General features: G+C 41.8%; 1 protein-coding gene across 7 annotated transcripts in view; it reads left to right on the top strand.

The window, feature by feature from the left end:
• scn8ab (sodium channel, voltage gated, type VIII, alpha subunit b) overlaps positions 1-21,724 on the top strand; it is a 94,361-nt gene that overhangs the window by 58,277 nt on the left and 14,360 nt on the right. For 5 of the 7 annotated variants that reach the window (XM_064304371.1, XM_064304370.1, XM_064304365.1 and 2 more), the window contains 4 exons: positions 307-424; positions 921-1,075; positions 2,421-2,594; positions 15,858-15,980. In XM_064304371.1, coding sequence (XP_064160441.1) covers positions 307-424; positions 921-1,075; positions 2,421-2,594; positions 15,858-15,980 — 570 coding nt within the window. The remainder of the gene's footprint in view (positions 1-306; positions 425-920; positions 1,076-2,420; positions 2,595-15,857; positions 15,981-21,724) is intronic. The other 2 variants (XM_064304367.1, XM_064304368.1) reach the window with 1 other exon arrangement.

Raw genomic sequence — 21,724 nt, 5'->3', positions numbered from 1 at the left:
GACTGTACAATCTGGTGAAATGAGGATGTGTGAGAAAAAATAATGTATTAGATATATTATATTATGTAAGATTAAACAAAATATTGACATAATAATTGTTATGTAAAATAAATGGTATTAATCTCTATCGCTATTAATCTCTGTAAATATATGGTGTATCGAGTGTTTTTATCATGGGCCTTTTTTAATAACAAAAGAATAATGTGAAATTTACTAAAAGGTTAACCTGTCACACGATGTGGTTCTAAATTCAGCACTGAGTCCTGTTCTGTCTGGAATAATTCTATCCCTCTTCTCTCCTTCCAGTTGGATGACACCAGCTCCTCAGAGGGAAGCACCATTGACATTAAGCCCGATGTAGAGGACGTAGTGGTGGTGGAGGCTGTGGAAGAGTACCTGGATCCAGAGGCCTGCTGGACAGAAGGTGTGTTTGTGGTTCCTCAGGAAATGTCCTCAGATACACAGGAAAAGCAGACAAAACGTTACTCACAGCTCTGGACTGAAATAATTTGCACAGCTTTTTATATTTTAAAAAAGCCGGAAAGGTGATCTTGCAAAAACATTTTCTGAAGAAAAAAATAATACAGTCATTGCATTTAAATGTGAGTCAAAGTTGATGGAAATGTAGATTAAATACAACGTTACATACAGGCCAGTGTATTCAAAAACGCAAGCTGGGTGTACTTTTTTTGCTATCATTTTACTATTAAACCAAATTTGGAGAAAAAAAAATGCCTAGAAGGGAAAAACAACTAGAGAACCTTTAAAAAATTCTAGGCATATTGTACCTTGACCTGTGGTTTTTCCAGCTGATTTCTGTAACGAGCAGGCAAGGGGAGTCAGTCGTGGGAACGCGGTGGTGTGGTGGGGTACTGTATTTTGGGGGTGAGGGTTGTGATATTGGCTGCTCTGTTTCTCAGCCTGTATTGCCCGGTACAAGTGCTGCGACGTGCCAATCACTGAGGGCTGGGGGAAGTACTGGTGGTTCCTGAGGAAGACCTGCTTCCTGATCGTGGAACACAACTGGTTCGAGACTCTCATCATCTTCATGATCCTGCTCAGCAGTGGGGCACTGGTGAGGCTATGAACATACAACATGATCCAATGCAAAAAACTATACAACACAACACAATTTGAAAGTATGCAATACTACACAACCCTTTACACTACAACACAAATATGACCGTCAAACGGCGAGCGACGCACCTGGGAGGGACAGAATAGCTGGACACAGGGAGATGCGGTAATTACAATTTTTACTGGCATTTTATTGGTAGAGAGAGAACAATATTGTTTCAACAATATTAACAAGCAAGAATCTTCATTCTCCATCACGGAATCTGGGAAAAAATAATAAACTAAAGATAATATAGTAAAAACAAACCGAATCACAACAAAGGCTCTTCGGAGTGGTTTCTTGTCTCTCTTGGTCTCTCTCTCTCACAGTGCAGATTCCAGTCTCAGACAACTTCTATGAAAAAAGCTCACTGTAAGCCCTGGGGTGACTAGCTAGCACTTAACCAGTAGATGTGATCCTGTTCATGTATCCACTTTACTAGTTGGTGTGCTCCAGTGTTCATTTTGGCAATGAAAATACGTCAGAAAGGATTCGTCAAAGAAGCTTTTTTCATGACGATGACGTTCATAAATCGCTCGTAAAAGATAGAAGCTATGAATAAATCTGCTACTACTTTGTCCTGAAAAAAAAAAGAAAAAGGTTAGTGATGGATGAAAGGGCATCTGAATCACAAGTTTCAGGGGCACATACTGTAAAGCAAAACATTTACCCCCTTTATCCAATCAAATGCATGCATCCCTACCTTATCTACCTAAATCTGAGCTATGCAACCTTGGACAAGAGACGGCAGTGTAGCCGACTTAATCTTGAACTCCCGGTGTTATCAGAGAGGGCAAACGAAGCATAGACTGCAGCGTGTGTACACGATCCTGACAGTACACTCCTTACAGAAAACTGCTGACAGTTTTTTTTACTTAACTGCGGTGATCAGAATCACAGGAAGTAGCGCGCTGTTGGCCTTTATTGATTGCAGTTATGAGGCCATATGAAGTGCACATTTCCAAAGCACCTGATATCCTAGTCGATACGCCCTGGGAACTTATTCGTCAAACCCAACACAAGCAAGGCTGTGGAAATGTTGCAAATAACTACAAATAACTTCCAAATAAATGCTAATGTTTCTTTATTTCTTTTTGCAAACAGAGGTACTTTAAGGGAGAGCTGAACTTGCCAAATGCTCACTTTATATTTTCCAGAGAAAAGTCGGAAAGCCATTTTGTGTTACACAATCAATTGTTTTTTGTTTTTCATGCTCTTATGATGTTACAGTGAGCTCAGTTCTGCCACAGAAACACCCTCTCTCACAGCCCCTATTTCAGACCAGCCCTTCCTTCTTCTCCAGGCCTTTGAGGACGTGTACATTGAGCAGAGGAAGACCATCCGCATCATCCTGGAGTACGCCGACCGAGTCTTCACCTACATCTTCATCCTGGAGATGCTGCTCAAGTGGGTGGCCTATGGCTTCGTCAAGTACTTCACCAACGCCTGGTGCTGGCTCGACTTCTTCATCGTGGATGTAAGTAACCTCCTGAAGCAGGCATTCGCTTTTCTGATTGGTGCTTTTCATGACCCGTCCCTTACACCAGCCCTTTTACCAGTAGGCCCCTCCCACCCCCAACATCTGCGACCCCCTCTCCCTCCCGCGTTTTCCCTCCAGGCTCCTTGGATTCTTATTTCTTTGATACAGCCACACACCCCATTTCTCCAGACCCCCAAAACACGAAGTGCCCAAACGAAGAAGAAGAGAAGAGGGCCAATCTTGTCCTTTCAATCAGCAGGGGGGGTTGTTATTGGATCTTATCTGGCACGCTAGTCTTTTTATTATTGTTATGTATTAGAATCAAATCATCCTGATTTTAGTTTCAGTCTGTCTTGGTACATTTTTTAACCAATGTATTGTCTCTCATGTTTTAGTAGAGATGTTACATTATATTACATTTGACAAAAGCATGTTTATAAAAAGGTGCAGTAATTCTGAATTCTGAATTCCTGTACAAACATATAAAAACTGTAAGATATGAAATCAATGCTGGGGACAGAGTTTGGTGAAAGTTTGACCCCCCCCCCTCCCCTTCCAGCAGCTCTGAAGTGACTGGCCTATGATTGGCCTAGACTCAATGAACATTTGTCTGTAACTTTACCAAAATGAACCCAGCAACCCCTGTTTGGGAAGACAAAAGTGCATCGAGCCATTTATTTTTAAGTCATGGGAAAGAAGAAAGTACAATTGAATCCAGACCATTGTGTTATTCTTTTTGTGATATGAAAGATGCATTAATTCTTCTATGCATGAAGGCAGGCCACTTCCTCGGTATGGATTTGGTGTTCTGATTACAGTTAATGTTTTTGATGAGTCATCAGGGGGCGGTTCTATAGCAGTGACCCGTGGAAAGGAACACCGGCTGGCGTAAGCCCAAGCCACCCTTCAGCAACACGCCTCTGGTTATGGTTTGATTATGGTTAAATTTCACAACCGCAGGGCCATGGGATCCAGTAGAGTGAGCATTTTTGTCAGCTGGGTCATTCAGAAGTTCTGTTGCGTCATTGTAGTCCCATGCACCAGATATTCTTTGTTAAACTTCATACTGCCAGATTCAGAGGCCTCAATGGGTTTGACTCCAGACCTTGGTTAAATGCATTTGAAGAACTTTAGAGCTCTTTAGATGCTTATAAAATTTGAAAACACTCCCTGAAAGTTTTCAACATGTTACAAACCATAATAACGTAATGAAGCAAGTGCTGTGTTCTGGATATATTGGTGGAGGTGAATGAATAATTTAAAACTGCCAGTAAACTGACAGTTTTTACTGGTGTTGCAAGGGTTCAAGTTTTTACGATGATTATTTGACCCAGGTTTGTTTGAGTCAGCCGTTGGCCTAGCGAGGGTCTGACCTGGTGTCCCAGGCCTCAGCATAGGTGCAGTATCTGCAGGGTAGCAGGATCCTCACACAGATACTAGGCAGCAGAGCTATTTATTTTGAATGGGTACACACCAGACCTGGGTCAAATATATATATATTTTTTGGATTCAAATACTCAAATACTTTTCTACGCTTTACCGATATTGTCTGGCGTATTGGAACCAATGAAATGCTCTCAAAAAGTGCAAACCCCGCCGTCCAAAACAAATAGGTATTTGACCCAGGTCTGGTACACACAGACGCCGCGCACACCTGCAGACAGGCGGCTGTCAGCACAACTCCAGGAGAACGCACGCACACGCAGACACACATATGCACACACACACGCACATACAATGCTGCGTTTTGCAGCATCATTATAATTGTGATAGTTGCATTCACTTCAGGTGAGAGTCAACGGCCTCAGGCCAGTGATTGTTTAAATTGCTTACATTACTTTTTGTCTATGCACCAGCTTCAGATTCGGTGGGAAAGTATGATCATCCCTGCTGACAGGTAGCTATGGCGGTGGAATGCTGTGGGGTTGCTCTTCCGCCGAAGGGACGGGGAGGCTTGTAGCCACCCAAGGGTGGAGCCAAATATTGGCATATTCTTGAGGATAACTTGTTTTGGCCAGCGAGAGATCTACGTTTTCCACACGGTCTCATATTTGTCACTCTAGCAATAGCAGCGTTCAAATATTAGTCTGGTGACCGCTTGTTGGATTTTCTGAGACAACGATAATGTGCAATCAATAGTTTGTTGCCTGTGGATATGGCGACCTGTTCAATAACTCTGACAGTTCATTGGTGAATTCAGATATTTTTTTCCAAAGCACTCTGACTTAGGCATTGGCTGAATACAGCGTCCATTTTAAATTAGCATGCATTTTGTAACTCACCGAGCAGACTTTAGCCTTCCTGAGCTCTCCGCTCGACACAAAGAAATCCTCTCTCCCCACACCAAAAAGCCAAAGTATGCCACAACCTCCTTGAGCTGCCGCACTCACACCATTCAAAAGTCTTTTTCCTCGGCCAATCACACCTGCCCGACAGGTGCCATTTTAGAGAAGGGCTGCTAGGATTCGGTACTGTCCTGCTGCTGTTGTATTGGGGGTGTCACTGCGAAACCTGTTGCCTGCTGCCATAACGGTTGCCTTCCTCTTCCAGTCGGTTTGTGTACGTCACGTGTATGTATCAACATCTTATTGGAAACAACACTAAGCGTGCATAACTGTGGTTTTCTTCATGTCGGATCTGGTTTGGACAGTCTTACCATTATTAGCCAGCTGGCTAAAGCATTGAAAGCTAAGTCGTTGGCTGAAGCTAAGCGCTGTCAGCTAAGTGGCTCGGTAAAGCAAGTGAACTGTGGAAAGGCCTGTGTGGTAGGCCTCGTGCAAAAATTAAGATGGCAGTGCAGCAATACACTGGGGTTGATTAGAAACCGCAATTACATCTAACCGGTGTAGGCGCAACCAACTCTTCACATTCAAACCGTGAACATTACACAAGTCGTGACATTTCTGCGATGTGAACTGAGCCGAATTTAACGTGGCTTTATCATTCCCAAGTTAGCAGCCAGCTACAGAGCTGCCTTTTTAGCTAGCTGGATAGCTAATACAGCTACATACAGGCTTAGTGACTAAAATGCACACATGCATAAAAATGAAGTTTAAATCATGTGATATAATTTTGTCCAATAAGGGACAAGTACTGACTTGCCAGAATTTTTTATCTATTTACTTACTCGCCCCGGCAGGACTATCAACGTGTATGGAGGGCTTTTTTTGGGTGCAGCAGCTGCAATTTGGAGTGTCAACGGCAGTGGGGAATTTTTATGGAAGTTTTGTGGATACGTTGCTAGCTGCTGTCACTGGTGTCAAACCCTGTTTGGATGACGCTCTCGTTGCAGGCCGGACACAGGAAGAGCATGACGACCGCCTCCCAAGAGGTGCTCCGCCATTTGGCGTATGCTGGTCCCGCACCCGCAAAAGGAGAAATGGATTTTCGCAGCTTCTCAAGTGGAATTGCTTGGGGTTTCCGCCTGGACAAAGATGGTGTCCGGCCCAGTAAATGAGAGATAGCAGACCAAGCGAATTAAGGGTGGGGAGAGCGGCAGGGACAGAGACAGATAGGTTTGAAATTTGCTAAAGGAGATCAGATTTCATCCAAAGACACCTTTCTGTTCTGTACCATTTCTGGGTATGCCGGTGATGTGGGGATTGCAGCAGAGGGAAATGGGGCTCGATTGAAAGGGGCTCAATGACAACAGCAAATGGGAAGGGGACCGAGGGGGCTGCCCTGCCAAGTGGAACGATGAAGAGGAGAGTATCCTGCTTGTGTTTTATCCAACTGAGGCTTTCAGAGATTAATAAAGCAACTTCACCCAGCAATTCATTTTTCGTCAAAAACCAAATTTCAAAATTATAGAAACGATAATTCCACTCCACGTGGTCAAAGGCTTTTTCTACATCTACCGGGCTTTGAGGATTGTGCAGAATTATAAATAACATTGAATAACCGTTGAAGATGAAAAAAGAGTCCCCACTCCATGATAAAGGAGAGTATAAAATTCCATGTGTATAGCCAACAGCTTGGACAATACTTTGAAGTCTATGTTCAACAAGCTTATGGGACAAAAGTAGATGCAGGCTAAGAGGTCTTTGTTTTTCCTTAAAATGAGTAAGATTGAGGTCTAATTGAGCATTTGAGGTAAACTAAGGGATAAATGATTTGTTATACATGTCCAAGAGAATGGGGGCTAAAATCTGTTGTAAAATTCAGTTGGATAACAGTTTGGACCTGGGCATTCACCACTTTGCCTTGATTTAACAGCTATAGTGAGTTCTCAAATATTAATTGGTTTCTACAAGTATTCAACTGAAGCCAGGTTGATGGAAGGAATATATAATGTGTCAGCAAAACTGCCAAATTGGGAGGATCAATGCTATTATCCAATTTTTAAACAGAGGTATAGTATTCCTTGAATTCATCATTAATTTTGTTTGGAGGATCAAATGTTATACATGAAGGTGTTTGGATCTGGGGAATTTGATGAGATGATGATGTCTGTCACAACTGATATGCCAGTAGTCTGTTGACCTTCTCCCTATGTTCATAGAATGTGCATCTAGATCAGAACAGCTGTTCAGTCATGTGATCTGTCGTCAGAACATCATATATTGCTTGTAAGGAGAGGCACACCTTATACATTTGGAAGGTGAAATGGCATACATGTTATAAAATTGAGTAATACGCTGTGTCAATTTTTCTCTCTTGAGTTTTTCTCTCGTGTTCTGTGTCAGGGTTGAGGTCCTTTCTAATATATGCCTTCAAGCCCTCCCGTAGACCAGGTGCAGTACATCTGGGGTTTTGTTATCACTTATGAAAAAAACAATTTGCTGAGAAGCTAAGCTAACGGAATCTTCATTTGAAAGTAAATGTGTATTGAGGCGGTTCACATGTGTTGTTAAATCCTTTACAGTGAACATTGAGTGACCACTTTTTAGGTACACCTGCTCACTCGTTAACGCAAATACCCTTCTGCAAACAACAGTGAATCATGTAGCTGCAAATGAGTATATAAAGCATTCAGACATGGTGAAGAGGTTTAGTTGTTGTTTAATCAAATATTAGAGTGGACAAGACACATGATCTAAGTGGTATGATTGTTGGTGCCAGACGTGGTGGTTCCAGCATCTCAGAAACAGCTGCCATCTTGGGATTTTCATGCGCTACAGTCTCTAGAGTTTACAGAAAATGGTGCGATGAACAAAAAACGTCCATTGAGCAGCAATTCTGTGGGTGAAAAAAACCTTGTTAATAAAGAGGTCAGGGAAGAATGGGCAGACCCATTTAAGCTGACAGAAAGGTCACAAATGCTCAGGTAACAGCTCTTTACAACAGTGGTGTGCAGAAGGGCTGCCTTGAAACGGATGGGCTACAGCAGCAGAAGACCACGCTGGATTCCACTCCTGTTAACTAAGTACAGGAAGATGAGGCTCCAGTGGGCACGTGATCACCAAAATTGGACAACTGAAGATCGGAAAAGTATTGTCTGGTCTAACGAATCTCGATTTCCGCTGCAACATGCAGATGGTAGGTCAAAATTTGCCATGACAGCATGAATCCATGGATCTATCCTGCCTCGTGTCAATGGTGCCGGCTGGTCGTGGTGATGTAATGAAGTAGGGAATGTTTTCTCGGCTCACATTAGGCCCCTTAATACTAACTGGGCATCACTTGAATGCCACAGCTTACTAAAGTATTTTCTTTTCTCTGACCTTCTTGTAGGCAGACGAAATGGGCTCCCAAGTGACTGAGATGGTGGAGCACCTTACAGGGCTTAACTGGAGAGTTGATCTTTACAGTTCCAGCTAACAAATATAAGCTAATTTTCCATTGGGGTGTTGTGTGAGCTTTACCATAGGGTGAGGAATAGTTTTTGACTACATAAGCATTGATAAGCAAGAGCCCCTTAAGCAGGTTTCTGAATAAGACTAACAAAATAAAAAAATGTTGAAAAAACATAAAGAAGGAAAATAAGCACCAAAGCTTCTCTCCTCACTTCTCTACTAGCCATAGCAATATAGCCATTTGGCAAATGAGGCTGTAAATCATACACAAGCCAAAATGCACTGGAAGAGGAAAAAGCTCAAACTTTAAATATTAATGTGCATTACGTTCACTTACCTGAGAATCATAGTTTCTGAACAAAACAAATTGAGGTTAATTGGGAAATGTAGTCTGTGTCAACTTGGCTCAAACAGTAGTGGCTGCCTAAGTTAGCACAGAAAGCTAGCTAACCTATTGTAATACTGTCTGGAGTGACTGCCTTGTTAATGCTTTTCTTGATAAACTCCATAGCCACTGCCAGATCTTCAGACTTGTGTGTTGAACACCTTGGTATGGTGATTAGAGGAATTGCAGGGAAAAGAAGTCCATACTTCACATTTGGATAGGAGTGTAGCTGATGTTTAACATTTGTGAAGACAGCTTGCTTCTTGGCAACAGTAGTAGTTTAGTCAGTGAAAATGGAAATCTGGCTCAGTGCAGGAACTTGTAGCGGGTGTGGAATAAGTGTACCCTCACGATGAAAGGTCTGGGGGGTTCTCTCCACCACTGGGTCTTTTGCATAGGGTGCGGTGTACCTGGTCTGACAGAGATTTCTCGTCCAGTCCCAGGACGACCTGATGTAATTGAGCGATAAAAATTTGGTGGAGAAGGGTCCCGGTCCGTCAGGAATTCCCAACAGATAGGAAGTTGTTTCTTCTCGACTTCCCTTCTAGGTCCAGGTATTTGCTTCCCAGCAGCTTAACTTCAGTGGTTAGCATGCAAAATGCTAAATGTAGCCTGGAAATCAGCTAAATGGCTGCTGTGGTCTGTAGCTGCACACTTTAGCTCCGTAACAGTTTGTCTCGAGTTTAAATTTTTTGTTGAGGGTGGCAGAGACTAGAGACAGTAGAGTCAGTTTTCCCATATTCAGCAGGCTCTTCAGTAGGGTAGCCTGGGGTTGCTGCAAGCGTTGTTTGGTTTTGGTTGTCGTGTCCAGTAGACAGTATTTCCATTGTGTTCAGTTCCTAATAACCAGCTTATAAAGTGGAAAGGATCTTTTCTTTTTGCCATCTATTGCAGATATGTGAAATTGTGGGTTGAAAAATTGGGATGGCAGGTATGCCATCCCGCCAAGTTACGCCTTGGCGGGGGCATGCCCCCATACCTATACAGCACCGAGAGTTTGGCACTTTTCAGGGTTCCCCACAGAAATAACCACAACAGCCACAGACACTCAGCCCTTAAAAACATTAAATTCTGTACATTCTGACCCCATTTCAACAGACAGAATTCATAAACAACTTCACATGTCCACACAATAAAGCCCCAAACTAAGGGGATTTTGCGTTTTCTCCTTCTTCTTCTTCTTCTTCTTCTCTTTCTTCTTCTTCTTCTCATTCTTATTTTTCCTGCCGCCTATCCCACTAACAACATGTCTCCCCATTGGACATTTCACTAACACCAGCCAAATCTGCCCTACACGACCCAATCAAAAACGCGCATACACACGAAAAATACCCATACATTTTTATTCTGAAACATTTCCCGTTCAAACAGCTAGTCCGCCTGTGGCCTAGTGGGTAAGGTTACAGTCTTGGGAACATGGGGTCCTAGGTTCAAGCCCAGCTTAGAACACGTTTCTTTAACCTGCTTCAACCCTCACTAATAATTGTCTACTAGCCTACTTATCAATTATTGCTTTTGCACCATATTTACCCGCCGTTCACCGTTCAGTTATTAACCGGCTACAATATTGCTAAGCCACATGGATTCAACGGGAGCTCTACTGTGCTTACTGGCCTGTGTTCTTTAAAACCACCGGCAGGTTTGCTAATGATATTTCACGCATTGCATAGCTATGGCATTAGCTAACGAAGTCACGGCAAATGTATTCCTCTCATTAAAAAGTTACACCAGTTCACCACTGTGCCATTTCTATTAACTATATTTCTTCACTTGGCTACCGTACAAAACTTTCATATCAGCAAACGCCACGTTTCTATTTCTACATTCATGTTACCTCGCTCTGTTCTCTATCTAGCCACATACGCTACAAACAATGACTACTTATGTACATTCTGCAACTCCGCAATTTGAACAGCTAATCCATCCGTGGCCTAGTGGGTAAGGTTACATGCTTGGGAACACTGGGTCGTATGTTCAAGTCCAGCTTGAAACACGTTTCTTTAACCTGCTTCGATCCTCACTAATAATTGTCTACTATTTCTTAATTATTGCTTTTGCACCATTTCTACCCGCCGTTGACCGTTCAGTTATTAACCGGCTACAATATTGCTAAGATATATGCATTATGACTTACCGTCTGTACGTTCAGTTATTAACCGGCTACAATATTGCTAAGCCATATGGATTCAACGGAAGCTCTTCTGTGCTTACTGGCTTGTGTTCTTCTTTAAAACCACCGGCAGGTTCGCTAATGATATTTCACGCATTGCATAGCTATGGCATTAGCTAACGAAGTCACAGACTGGTAAACCTCACTCACTCACGGCCACCCATGTGCATTTCATGACGCAAATGTATTCCTTTTATTTAAAAGTTACACCAGTTCACCACTGTGCCATTTCTACTAACTATATTTCTTCACTTGGCTACCGTACAAAACCTTAATATCAGCAAACGCCACGTTTCTACATTCCTGTTACCTCGCCCTGCTCTCTATCTACCCACATACGCTACAAACAATTAGTAGCCTACTTATGTACATTCCGCAACTCCGCAGGTTGAACAGCTAATCCGTCTGTGGCCTAGTGGGTAAGGTTACAGGCTTGGGAACACTGGGTCGCATGTTCAAGCCCAGCTTGGAACCCGTTTCTTTAACTTGCTTCGACCCTCACTAATAATTGTCTACTACTTCTTAATTATTGCTTTTGCACCATATCTACCCGCCGTTCACCGTTCAGTTATTAACCGGCTACAATATTGCTAAGATATATGCATTATGACTTACCGTCTGTACGTTCAGTTATTGACCGGCTACAATATTGCTAAGCCATATGGATTCAACGGAAGCTCTTCTGTGCTTACTGGCTTGTGTTCTTCTTTAAAACTACCGGCAGGTTCGCTAATGATATTTCACGCATTGCATAGCTATGGCATTAGCTAACGAAGTCACAGACTGGTAAACCTCACTCACTCACGGCCACCCATATGCATTTCATGACGCAAATGTATTCCTTTTATTTAAAAGTTACACCGGTTCACCACTGTGCCATTTCTACTAACTATATTTCTTCACTTGGCTACCGTACAAAACCTTAATATCAGCAAACGCCACGTTTCTACATTCATGTTACCTCGCCCTGTTCTCTATCTAGCCACATAGGCTACACACAATTACTACGTATGTACGTTCTGCAACTCCGCATTAAAACATTACATTTAAAATCATGATTCACTCATAAGTATAACTACTAGCACTGAACATGAGAAAAACACATTCGTGCAATAGATTACATTACAGGTAAATAATGTGTGCAATGTTATTTGACCCTCCACTTCAACAACAAATGTTCAATACCGACTGTTATATATACCATTTGATAAGGAATATAAGCTCGCTCATGGTCACTCCATTTACTTCGCACTATACTCCGTGGTCAACCTTCACCTACATGCCCATTCTGCTAAAAACATATTGTTTCAACTACGGAATTTCGTAATTTCATTTTAATTTCTCTCGCACTGTTGTTATTCTCTCATATGCAAAGCCTGCTGGGACATATGCGTCTGCTCCTATTCTCCACTATCATGTTTTCCGGTTCTAGTTTAGCAAAACGGCGAAGAGGATTCCTACCTGCAGATTAGCCTATCAAAATGCCTTATAAACCTTACAAACACTAAAAGTGCATCTCCACGAAATAACAGACAATGGAGCAGGACAGAAGGATAAACCTTACAAACACTAATAGTGCATCTCCACGAAATAACAGACAACGGAGCAGGACAGAAGGCTACACAAGTTGCGACCTAGGGAGTTATAATTCTACGGGCGTGTTGATTATTTTGTCAGTCAAGGCTCGTTGGATGGACGTCAAATCCGTGAGTACATACCATATTCCATCTGCGTTTCTGATGCATTTACGCTTACGCCACTGCATCCTATCTCACAGCCACTGTTTTACATATATAGCAAACCGAAACTGCTGAACGGTACACGCTCATCAGACTGTACAGATTCACACAACGATAGCCATAATCCACAACCGTTTCTTGCAGGGTCGCATTTCTCACTCTCATAATAAAACGCTTTGCAAAAAGAACTGATATCTCATAAAAAACACGTTTTCAACGTACAAAAATGCCAAGTTACTAAAAAGTATTGATATCAAAATGACGCCAAGTTACGATACTACAAACAATATAGGCTATCTTGCCTCACCGAAATGACATAAGATGTATCTCAAAGCAATGCTACCCAATATTTCCTCAGTTCTTTCAAGTCACTTGGCCCTGTGTTTTCTAATCTCATAAAAAACACGTTTTCAACGTACAAAAATGCCAAGTTACTAAAAAGTATTGATATCAAAATGACGCCAAGTTACGATACTACAAACAATATAGGCTATCTTGCCTCACCGAAATGACATAAGATGTATCTCAAAGCAATGCTACCCAATATTTCCTCAGTTCTTTCAAGTCACTTGGCCCTGTGTATAAGCATGCACTACATGAACAGGCCAAATATATGTGTGGATGGCTCTCTCACAGTCAAGATTGATTGAATAGGTGTGTGTATGTCCAATTTGTATTGGTATGTAGGCCTATGTATTTCGCTGCCCAGGCTTTCTGTTGCGTGAATGATAGTATGTTTCTTGGTACAAGTGTGTTCGTGAATGTGAATGTAAGATGCTGCCAGGGAAATGTCCCCATGCGGATAAAGAAGTTCTCTATGTATGTATGTACAATATGTGTTTTACATGCAGTATTTATTGTACGTAGCAAATATACAATAACTTGCACATGTACTCAAATTCAGTTCAGAAGCAAGTATAAACATGTTTTCTGGAGAAATGTGCTTCCTGTCGTTGCTCAGCAGCAGTTCTGTACATTAATTAATTTATACATTAATTTCAATGTACAATGTTCAATGTGTTCCATGAGGCAATTCGAAATATTTGTCTCTTTGATCTGACAGAAAGTTTGCATGACATTGAGAAATGGTAAGATTAGAAAACACAGGGCCAAGTGACTTGAAAGAACTGAGGAAATATTGGGTAGCATTGCTTTGAGATACATCTTATGTCATTTCGGTGAGGCAAGATAGCCTATATTGTTTGTAGTATCGTAACTTGGCGTCATTTTGATATCAATACTTTTTAGTAACTTGGCATTTTTGTACGTTGAAAACGTGTTTTTTATGAGATAAAATTATATCACATCCAACAGAGCAACTGGGAGACACCTCTTACATCTTTAGACCCAGAAGCGCTCCCCAAAAACTTCAGTTTTCAAATTAATTTTAAGGGATACATTTAGAAGGGAAAATATGAATGATTTATTTAAACTTTTGTTTATGTAATCATTAATTTACCACCTTATTCTGTACTATGGGTGTACATGTGACACACTTGCATTAGTGCTCATCCCTTCTCCTCTGTGACTTTGATGATGTTTAAGTGCACACTAATACTCTGATCTTACCCCGATTATGGCAATACTCTGATAATGGAAATCTTTTGACGGAGCATGTAGGCATCTTGCTCCAATTTCTCTCGGCTTCTTGAAACATGTCAGGCTGAAGTCCAAGATCCCGGATGAAAACAACTATGGCTGGCAATGAGTTGAGCTTACCCTGATTATGGAAAGAATCATGTAAACATGGCTATTGGAGTAAATGAATTACTTATATCCGTGTGTACCACAATAATCTAAATACTGACAATAATCTAAATACATAGAATGATTACTACCAATAATTGGGGTATTGGTGTGCACATAAATGTAGCCGTTGGCCAGTTTCAGATTTTGTGTTTCTCTTACAGTATGTTGGAAGTGAAGTTGGCTGTTGGTCATCGGTGTTCCTCAGATCCGCTTGATTTTTCTATTTCCCTTTGTGAAAGGAACCGGGACCATGTCTACTCCATCTCACTGTTCATCCACTAGATCACTCGCATTACTAGCAATCTGTAAATTCACAAGACTGATAATCAATTGAAATAATACAGGAAAACAACAATAAAGAAACGGAGCAATAGTGCTAATGTTTGCTTTTGCGTGAAGAGACAATTCAAATACTGGACACTGCCTGGATAAAACCATAAGGATTGGAATGAGCACACTTTGTGCTGAGAGAAATTATTCTTCTGGTTCATTAATGCCGATTTCATGATTTTTTTTAAAATACCCAAATATTTCATGAGGATTTTTGATGCGAGCGGGTCTTGCTGGGGGTGCCCAGCAGTACCCCTCTCTGCCAGAGCTGTGGGTGGCGCGGAGGTACTGCGGCAGGTCCCGGTTTCTCCCAGGGTGTTTGTCGTTTTCAGTGCAGATCCGTTACAGTGACTGGCCAGCCTCTCCCCCTCTGTGCACCTCCCCTCTCTCCTTCCGTGTAAATTCACGTCTTTATCTGGCTTTGTGTTGTTTGTGATGTGCGTGCTGTCTGTCTGTCCTGAGCTGGGTCATACTGTGTGGGATGTTACTGTACACTTCAGCACTTGGAGGGCAAAAGTTTGGGAAAGGCAAACTGGATTTTCCTTTTTCCACAGGGAATCCTCGCTCCTAAACACCCCCCTGTCCGATCCCCCCAAAGGTTTTCTTCCTGTCCACTGTGTACTGCAGTTGTCTTTGTGCCTTTATTTGTACTTACCCCCTTTTATTTGAATCTTGTGTTCCTCTCTCTCTCTCTCTCTCTCTTTCCAAGTTCCTTTCCAGGTGTACAGGTTCACCATTCTGCTGCTTTTCAAGCCTCATCATCTGGCCAAAAAAAAAAAAATAATAATTCAGTTTGATGTCTGTTACATCTAATGTTTAGGCTGAGTTGAATATGCCCTTGTTTTTGTACTTTTAGTCATATACAAATGGAGCCTTGATTTTGAACTGAAATCCAGTTGTTCCTGCTGGAATATTTTTCCTAGCTGTCTGTTTTGTTTACGCACCTCGGCCATGCAATCATTGGAAGTTGAAATATGAACTTGGGCCAATCAAATCAATCAACGCTAAATCCAAGCCACAGTATCAGTACAGATACTGAAGTGCAAACAACCTTCCTACAAATTCTAGATCTACAATTTTTACAATTTTTTTGCACCACTGTTATTTTGTACCTCTAACGGTCTGGAAACTCTCTTGCTTCTCTCTCTGTAGGTGTCTATAGTCAGCCTTATAGCAAATGCCCTGGGCTACTCCGATCTAGGCCCCATTAAATCACTCAGGACACTAAGGGCCTTGAGACCGCTCAGAGCTCTGTCACGATTTGAAGGGATGAGGGTAAGATCCAGAGCTAAGCAGCTGCTCCATCTGCATGCCATTGAACCTTAAAGCATGCTAGAACTGATACAACAAAAAAAAAAACTGCAAAAAAGACATTAAAAAAGCCTGCTGGGGGATTTTTTTTAAAGGAAATTTGGAAATGAATTGTCTTACTATTTACATGACTTCGGTAGTGTGAAATCTGCAGGAGAAGTCATGATGTACTGTAGCTAGAAAAAAGTCATGGGGTTTTAGCAGTGGTGATTACACTGTAATAATAATGTCACTCTTTTACTTGATTTAAAGTCAACCTCCTCAGCAAATTCTGACTGACAACGATTAAAAATTGAAGTATAAAAAATTTTAGAGAAAATTTGCGAGGATACATTGCAAAGCTGCCTTATCACAATGTAAAAAAATCAATCAATGACTATTATATGAATCATAATTGAATTGGCTCTGAAATTTAAAAAATTAGGTATTTTAAAGAAGATATTGGCTGTTTGGCCTGATTTGCAACCTCTACTGATTTTTAGAGGTTTTTTTAAATCAAGAACAGTTCCACCCCCTTTTCCTAACCCCGCCTACCTGACCCTTGTGCCCTAATGTCTGTTAAAGACAACCACCAGCTGCAAGAGGTGTGCCATCAGAAAAAAGAACATCAAAATGCATGTGCAGTGTCTGCAGTAAGCTAAACCTGCAGATTACATTGTAAGTGTGATCCATACTGCACAGTGTGCACATGTGATCCATACTGCACAGTGTGCAAGTGTGATCCATACTGCACAGTGTGCAAGTGTGATCCATACTGCACATTGTGCAAGTGTGATCCATACTGCACAGTGTGCAAATGTGATCTATACTGCACATTGTGCAAGTGTGATCCATACTGCACAGTGTGCAAGTGTGATCCATACTGCACATTGTGCTAGTGTGATCCATACTGCACAGTGTGCAAGTGTGATCCATACTGCAAAGTGTGCAGGCGTGATCCATACTGCACAGTGTGCAAGTGTGATCCATACTGCACAGTGTGCAGGCGTGATCCATATTGCACAGTGTGCAAGTGTGATCCATACTGCACAGTGTGCAAGTGTGATCCATACTGCAAAGTGTGCAGGCGTGATCCATACTGCACAGTGTGCAGGCGTGATCCATACTGCACAGTGTGCAAGTGTGATCCATACTGCACAGTGTGCAGGCGTGATCCATACTGCACATTGTTTTAACAATCGCCAGGTGTTCGTCACTGCTGCCACTGCAGGTGAAGAAGGTGCACTGCTTCAGTGACATTGTTCAACCATACAGGCTGCACATTATACTCGAGGAGAGTGGTTGACAGTTGGAATCAACACAAAACCACCACTCTCCCTCGTAGCTACTGAAATGGGGGTTTCATGGCTGGCCAAGATGGCTGACCACACATGTCTTTTTTCTGATGGTTGTGACCGGTTGCTCCAGGTCATTGTCACTCGAGTCTGTTTACCCCCAGGACTGCTGGCCTCGATCTCATATCTCAGCTTTTTTTTATCCATTTCCCAACCCTTTCCCCACCTCCAAAACTCCCACCCCTCTTCCCCCAAACTTAAGCACTATAAACCCCCCCCCCCCCCCCCCCCCCCAAGCACCATTGTCCCATCCTGTCACTGTTGGCACCGATGTGGTGCCCGTGTCCCTCCCAACATTACTGAAATGAGTTTGCCACACTCTTTTTTGCTCAGGATCTACAAAAATGTGGCAAATTTGAAATAGACAAAGTGTACACTTCAGTCTAGTTGTGGGAGTGAGAAATTTGCTAAGCTTCTGCCAGTAGCATCGTTAATGTAGCCACTTCAGAGCCAGCATTTCAGCCTTCTCTGTGCCCCTGGCTTTTTTTTAGAGGCTGGAAAAAACTAGATGACATGACCAGTTTTGTTTCCTGGCCGAAGGCAGAAGCTTAGGAAAACTGCATGAGGTTGGCACAGGAAAGCCGTCGTTTCACTCATAACGGCTGAAACAGCCAATAGGAGGGGGGGCTGGGGGGGGGGGGGGGGGCGGGGGGGTTTGATGATGCGATCCGATCTCATTGGATATGAAATTGGGAGGCAACATCTTGCCTGTGGGAAAAGAGGAGACCAAACCGTGTCTAGAGAAGCAGTGGCAAGAAGAAAGCAAAAATGCCTCCCTTACACTCTGAACAACTGTTTTAGTCACGTAGAGTTCACGATGCCCCATCAATGTAGTTTTGTCCCTTTCTTTTTTACACCATGGTTTTAGTTTTCCAGTTCCCAAAAATGACTATACTCCTGTGTTCCTCAGTGGCATATAACGAGGGCTGTTGTCATTCTCGTGTCATACAGCGGCTTGATTCTCAACACAGTAGCAAACACTGAGACAGACTGAAATGCAGGGTGGACAGAAATATTTTAAAAGGTAACCATTTAGAGCTTTATGTTGAGAGGTATTTTTATGTGGTTTTGATACATGTATAAAAATAAAAAGTGTAAAGGGCCTATCTGCTAGCACAATCACAAGAAAAACCTAAAGTGTAAAAACACTTAAAATTATGTATGATTTCCCCATTAAATAATGGAAAAATTAGGGTAATTTTTAGTATTTCAGCTTCCACAACTGGAGCAGGATTTGACAAAGTGCAGATTACTAGTAGAGCCTTTCTTAAGCCCCTGTTTTTTGCTTATTAAAAAAAAACATTCAAGTAATCATTAGGTCATGATTTTTTTGAAACACTAAAGGCTGGAGATATTATAAAAAGATATAATGTTGATATGTTATGGCTAATGCTGAGGGCCATTGCAGGGCAGTGGGCCTGAGCAGGCTGATGTAGTATTGTCATTTTTGGGATGAAGATAAAGGCTTGTGGGTAAAATTAACAGCCTTTGTTATACAACCAAATTCAGAGGGTAAGTGGAAAAAAAGGGGGGGGGCATAGAAAAAAAAAAACAATGAACTGAAACCCCTTGCTCTAAAATTCTGACCCCACCTTACCCTACTTTGTGTGATTGTTCATTGACCCATTTGCCCTTTCTTGTTTGAACTGGGGAAGTGAAGATTTTTTATGAATAGCTGAAGAGGTGCACTACATTTAGAGATGTAGCCTGAGACCATAAATGTTTTAAATTGTTTAAAATGATCTGCTCTGATGAGTGCTGTTTGTTGGTACGGGAACACAATCTCCCACACACTGATTTTCTAGATATCCGTTTCATTTGTTTCATTATAAAATGTATTACATATTTTAGGGTGGATAATTATGTTTATGAGAATGGGTACACAGCAAAATGTTCAGCATCGAATCAGTTGTGAATGTGATGGGCTCCTTGAGAGGGTACATTTCGTCCCTTTTGGGACGTTTTGGACTCTGTCGACACTGAACATTTTATTGTGAATGGGCTGCCAGTGGGGCGGGAGGGTAGTGAGCTTCCTGTTAGTTAACCATAGCAGGGCTGAATTTCAGTTTTTGCATTGTAATTTCTTTTCGTAATACCGTTATAATATTTGGTTTATATAAGTTGAATATAGGCCCAGTTTGCTATGCTTTTTCCCTATTTGGAATGCCCCAATCATATGTCATTGCTGCGCCTGCACTGTTGATTTGGGCGAACGCGGAACACGCATGTGCTCTTCTCAGAAGCATGATGAAGTGTCACTTATCACAACACTGTGTGCAGTCTGGCTCACACACGCAGTCAAACGAAGGCACTTCAGCTCAACAGGCAGACATGTGGGCACCTAAATGACCAGTGGTGGGGTCCTGGTGCACAGTTAGTCATCTCAGCCAGCTGAAACCTTTACATTTTATGTTTTTATGTTTTATTTATACATTTATTTGCGTAGTTAAAAAACAAAGGAAATTTTGAAGAAAATTAGAAAGTAAAAAAAAAATACATGTGCAGGTATGGTAGAAACCCAAGTAGGCCTATTTAAAAACCACCCCCAAAAAAAGCTTTTAAAAAGTTACTACCAAATTCACATCAAAATCCAAAACCATGTTTATCCATACTCAAATTGATGTTCAGAATCCAAGACAAAAATGAAAACATTTATGATGATCAGCATATTATAACTATATATACAAACAACTACACATCTTAAAAGTTCCTTCCTATGGACTGACAAAGACAATGAAGAATCTAGAAAATGTAAATGATCATTCCACAAAGGAACTTCATGATACCTGACCAAAAACTGACCGCAAGATGTTTTATATATTGGTGTATGAAGATTCTCAGCTGGTCTCAGGTAATGATAAATTTGTGAATTGATAACAAAATAATTGAAAGACAAAAGTATAGGTTTGAAAAATATTAATGTCAAAGATAGTCAGCGACGGTAATTTTAACAGTAGTGGTGCCCTTGAACCATTAGGTTAAGAAAATACTTTTCCATCCCTGAGTACGGAAGAGCCTATCATGCGTCACCTTGTCGGGCTGCCAGTGTTAGGTCAAAAATGCTCCACCTGTCAAAAATTGCCTGGTGGAGAAAATGCATGTCAATTTGCATCACTTTGTACAAATTTAAAGTTTCTCTAGCTTATGCCAGTGTTACCATAATATTAACTGGCGAGTTTTATTTTTCAAATGACCTCACCATTGAAACAATACTGTTGAATGTTATGAGCTTATGGACTAGCGAGCTATCTAGGACATTAACTAGTTGAAACTGGTCAGATGTGGCAAGCTGCAAATTATGCCAAGGGTGTCCAATCTCATTGAAAAGGGCCTGTGTGGGTGCAGAGTTTTGTTTTAGCTGAGCAATAGGAGCCTGATTCTACTGGGTCTTGAGTGAAGACCGTTATTAGCTAATCATGTAAATCAGGTGTTGCGGTGCTGGGCTAAAACAAAAGCCTGCATCCACGCCAGCCTTTTCAGATAAGAGAAGACCCCTGAATTACACATTTAAAATGGCTACCTACTATAAAGGCCTTACCAAACTGTCAGCTTATGCTCGTTGCATCATATGCCTTCGTGGAACTGCAATCAGTGAAGGCTAACAACCCGCTAGCACTCCACTCTAGTGAATCTGATCTCCAGGGCCGTGAAGTAAAAAAAAAACTTGATAATGCTCTTTGCTTCAGTTTGTCTCATGGCTGTGTGTGAATGCTCTTTTGCTCAAGTTTTCCTCTTAGCTGTGTGTGGGGGTGGACTGTTGGAGAGAGACGTAGTGGAGGGGAGTGGGGGGGTTGTGTGGGGGGGGGGGGCATGGGTGGATTATGGGTACAGAGATGAGCCTGCAAAAAAGTGCATGTCTAACTGTCTGTTTGTCTGCCCGCTGAGCAGCCAGTATCATGCACACTACCGCACACCGAACTCACTCACTGCTAATCCATGCAAGATAGGAGGCTGGGTGGGAGGCAGTGAGCAGGAGTGTGTGACTGGTGAAGGATGGAAGTGGTTAAATGGAGCATCGGAGGGTTGGGTCAGAATTTTCACGATCGCTTCAGCTTCTCATCGCAAGTGTTTTAAAAGTTTGGCTGGTGTTGTGGTGGGTCGGGCGACAAGTGGATTTGTGTGTTTTGAGAAATGGCACAGAGCTGCATACAAGTATGGAAAACTGCTATGGATACATTTATGAGAATGAATTGGTAAACCACTACACGTACATTTATAAGAATGGATTGGTAACCTACTATGCATACATTTATAAGAATGAATTGGTAAACCACTACATACATTAACAAGAATGGATTGGTACTGTAAACCACTATATGTACATTTATAAGAATGGATTAGTAAACCACTGTACATACATTTGTAAGAATGGAT

Source organism: Anguilla rostrata, chromosome 13 (assembly GCF_018555375.3).
Source record: "Anguilla rostrata isolate EN2019 chromosome 13, ASM1855537v3, whole genome shotgun sequence".
Taxonomy (NCBI): domain Eukaryota; kingdom Metazoa; phylum Chordata; class Actinopteri; order Anguilliformes; family Anguillidae; genus Anguilla; species Anguilla rostrata.
This window is presented reverse-complemented; position numbering and strand designations above follow the sequence as displayed.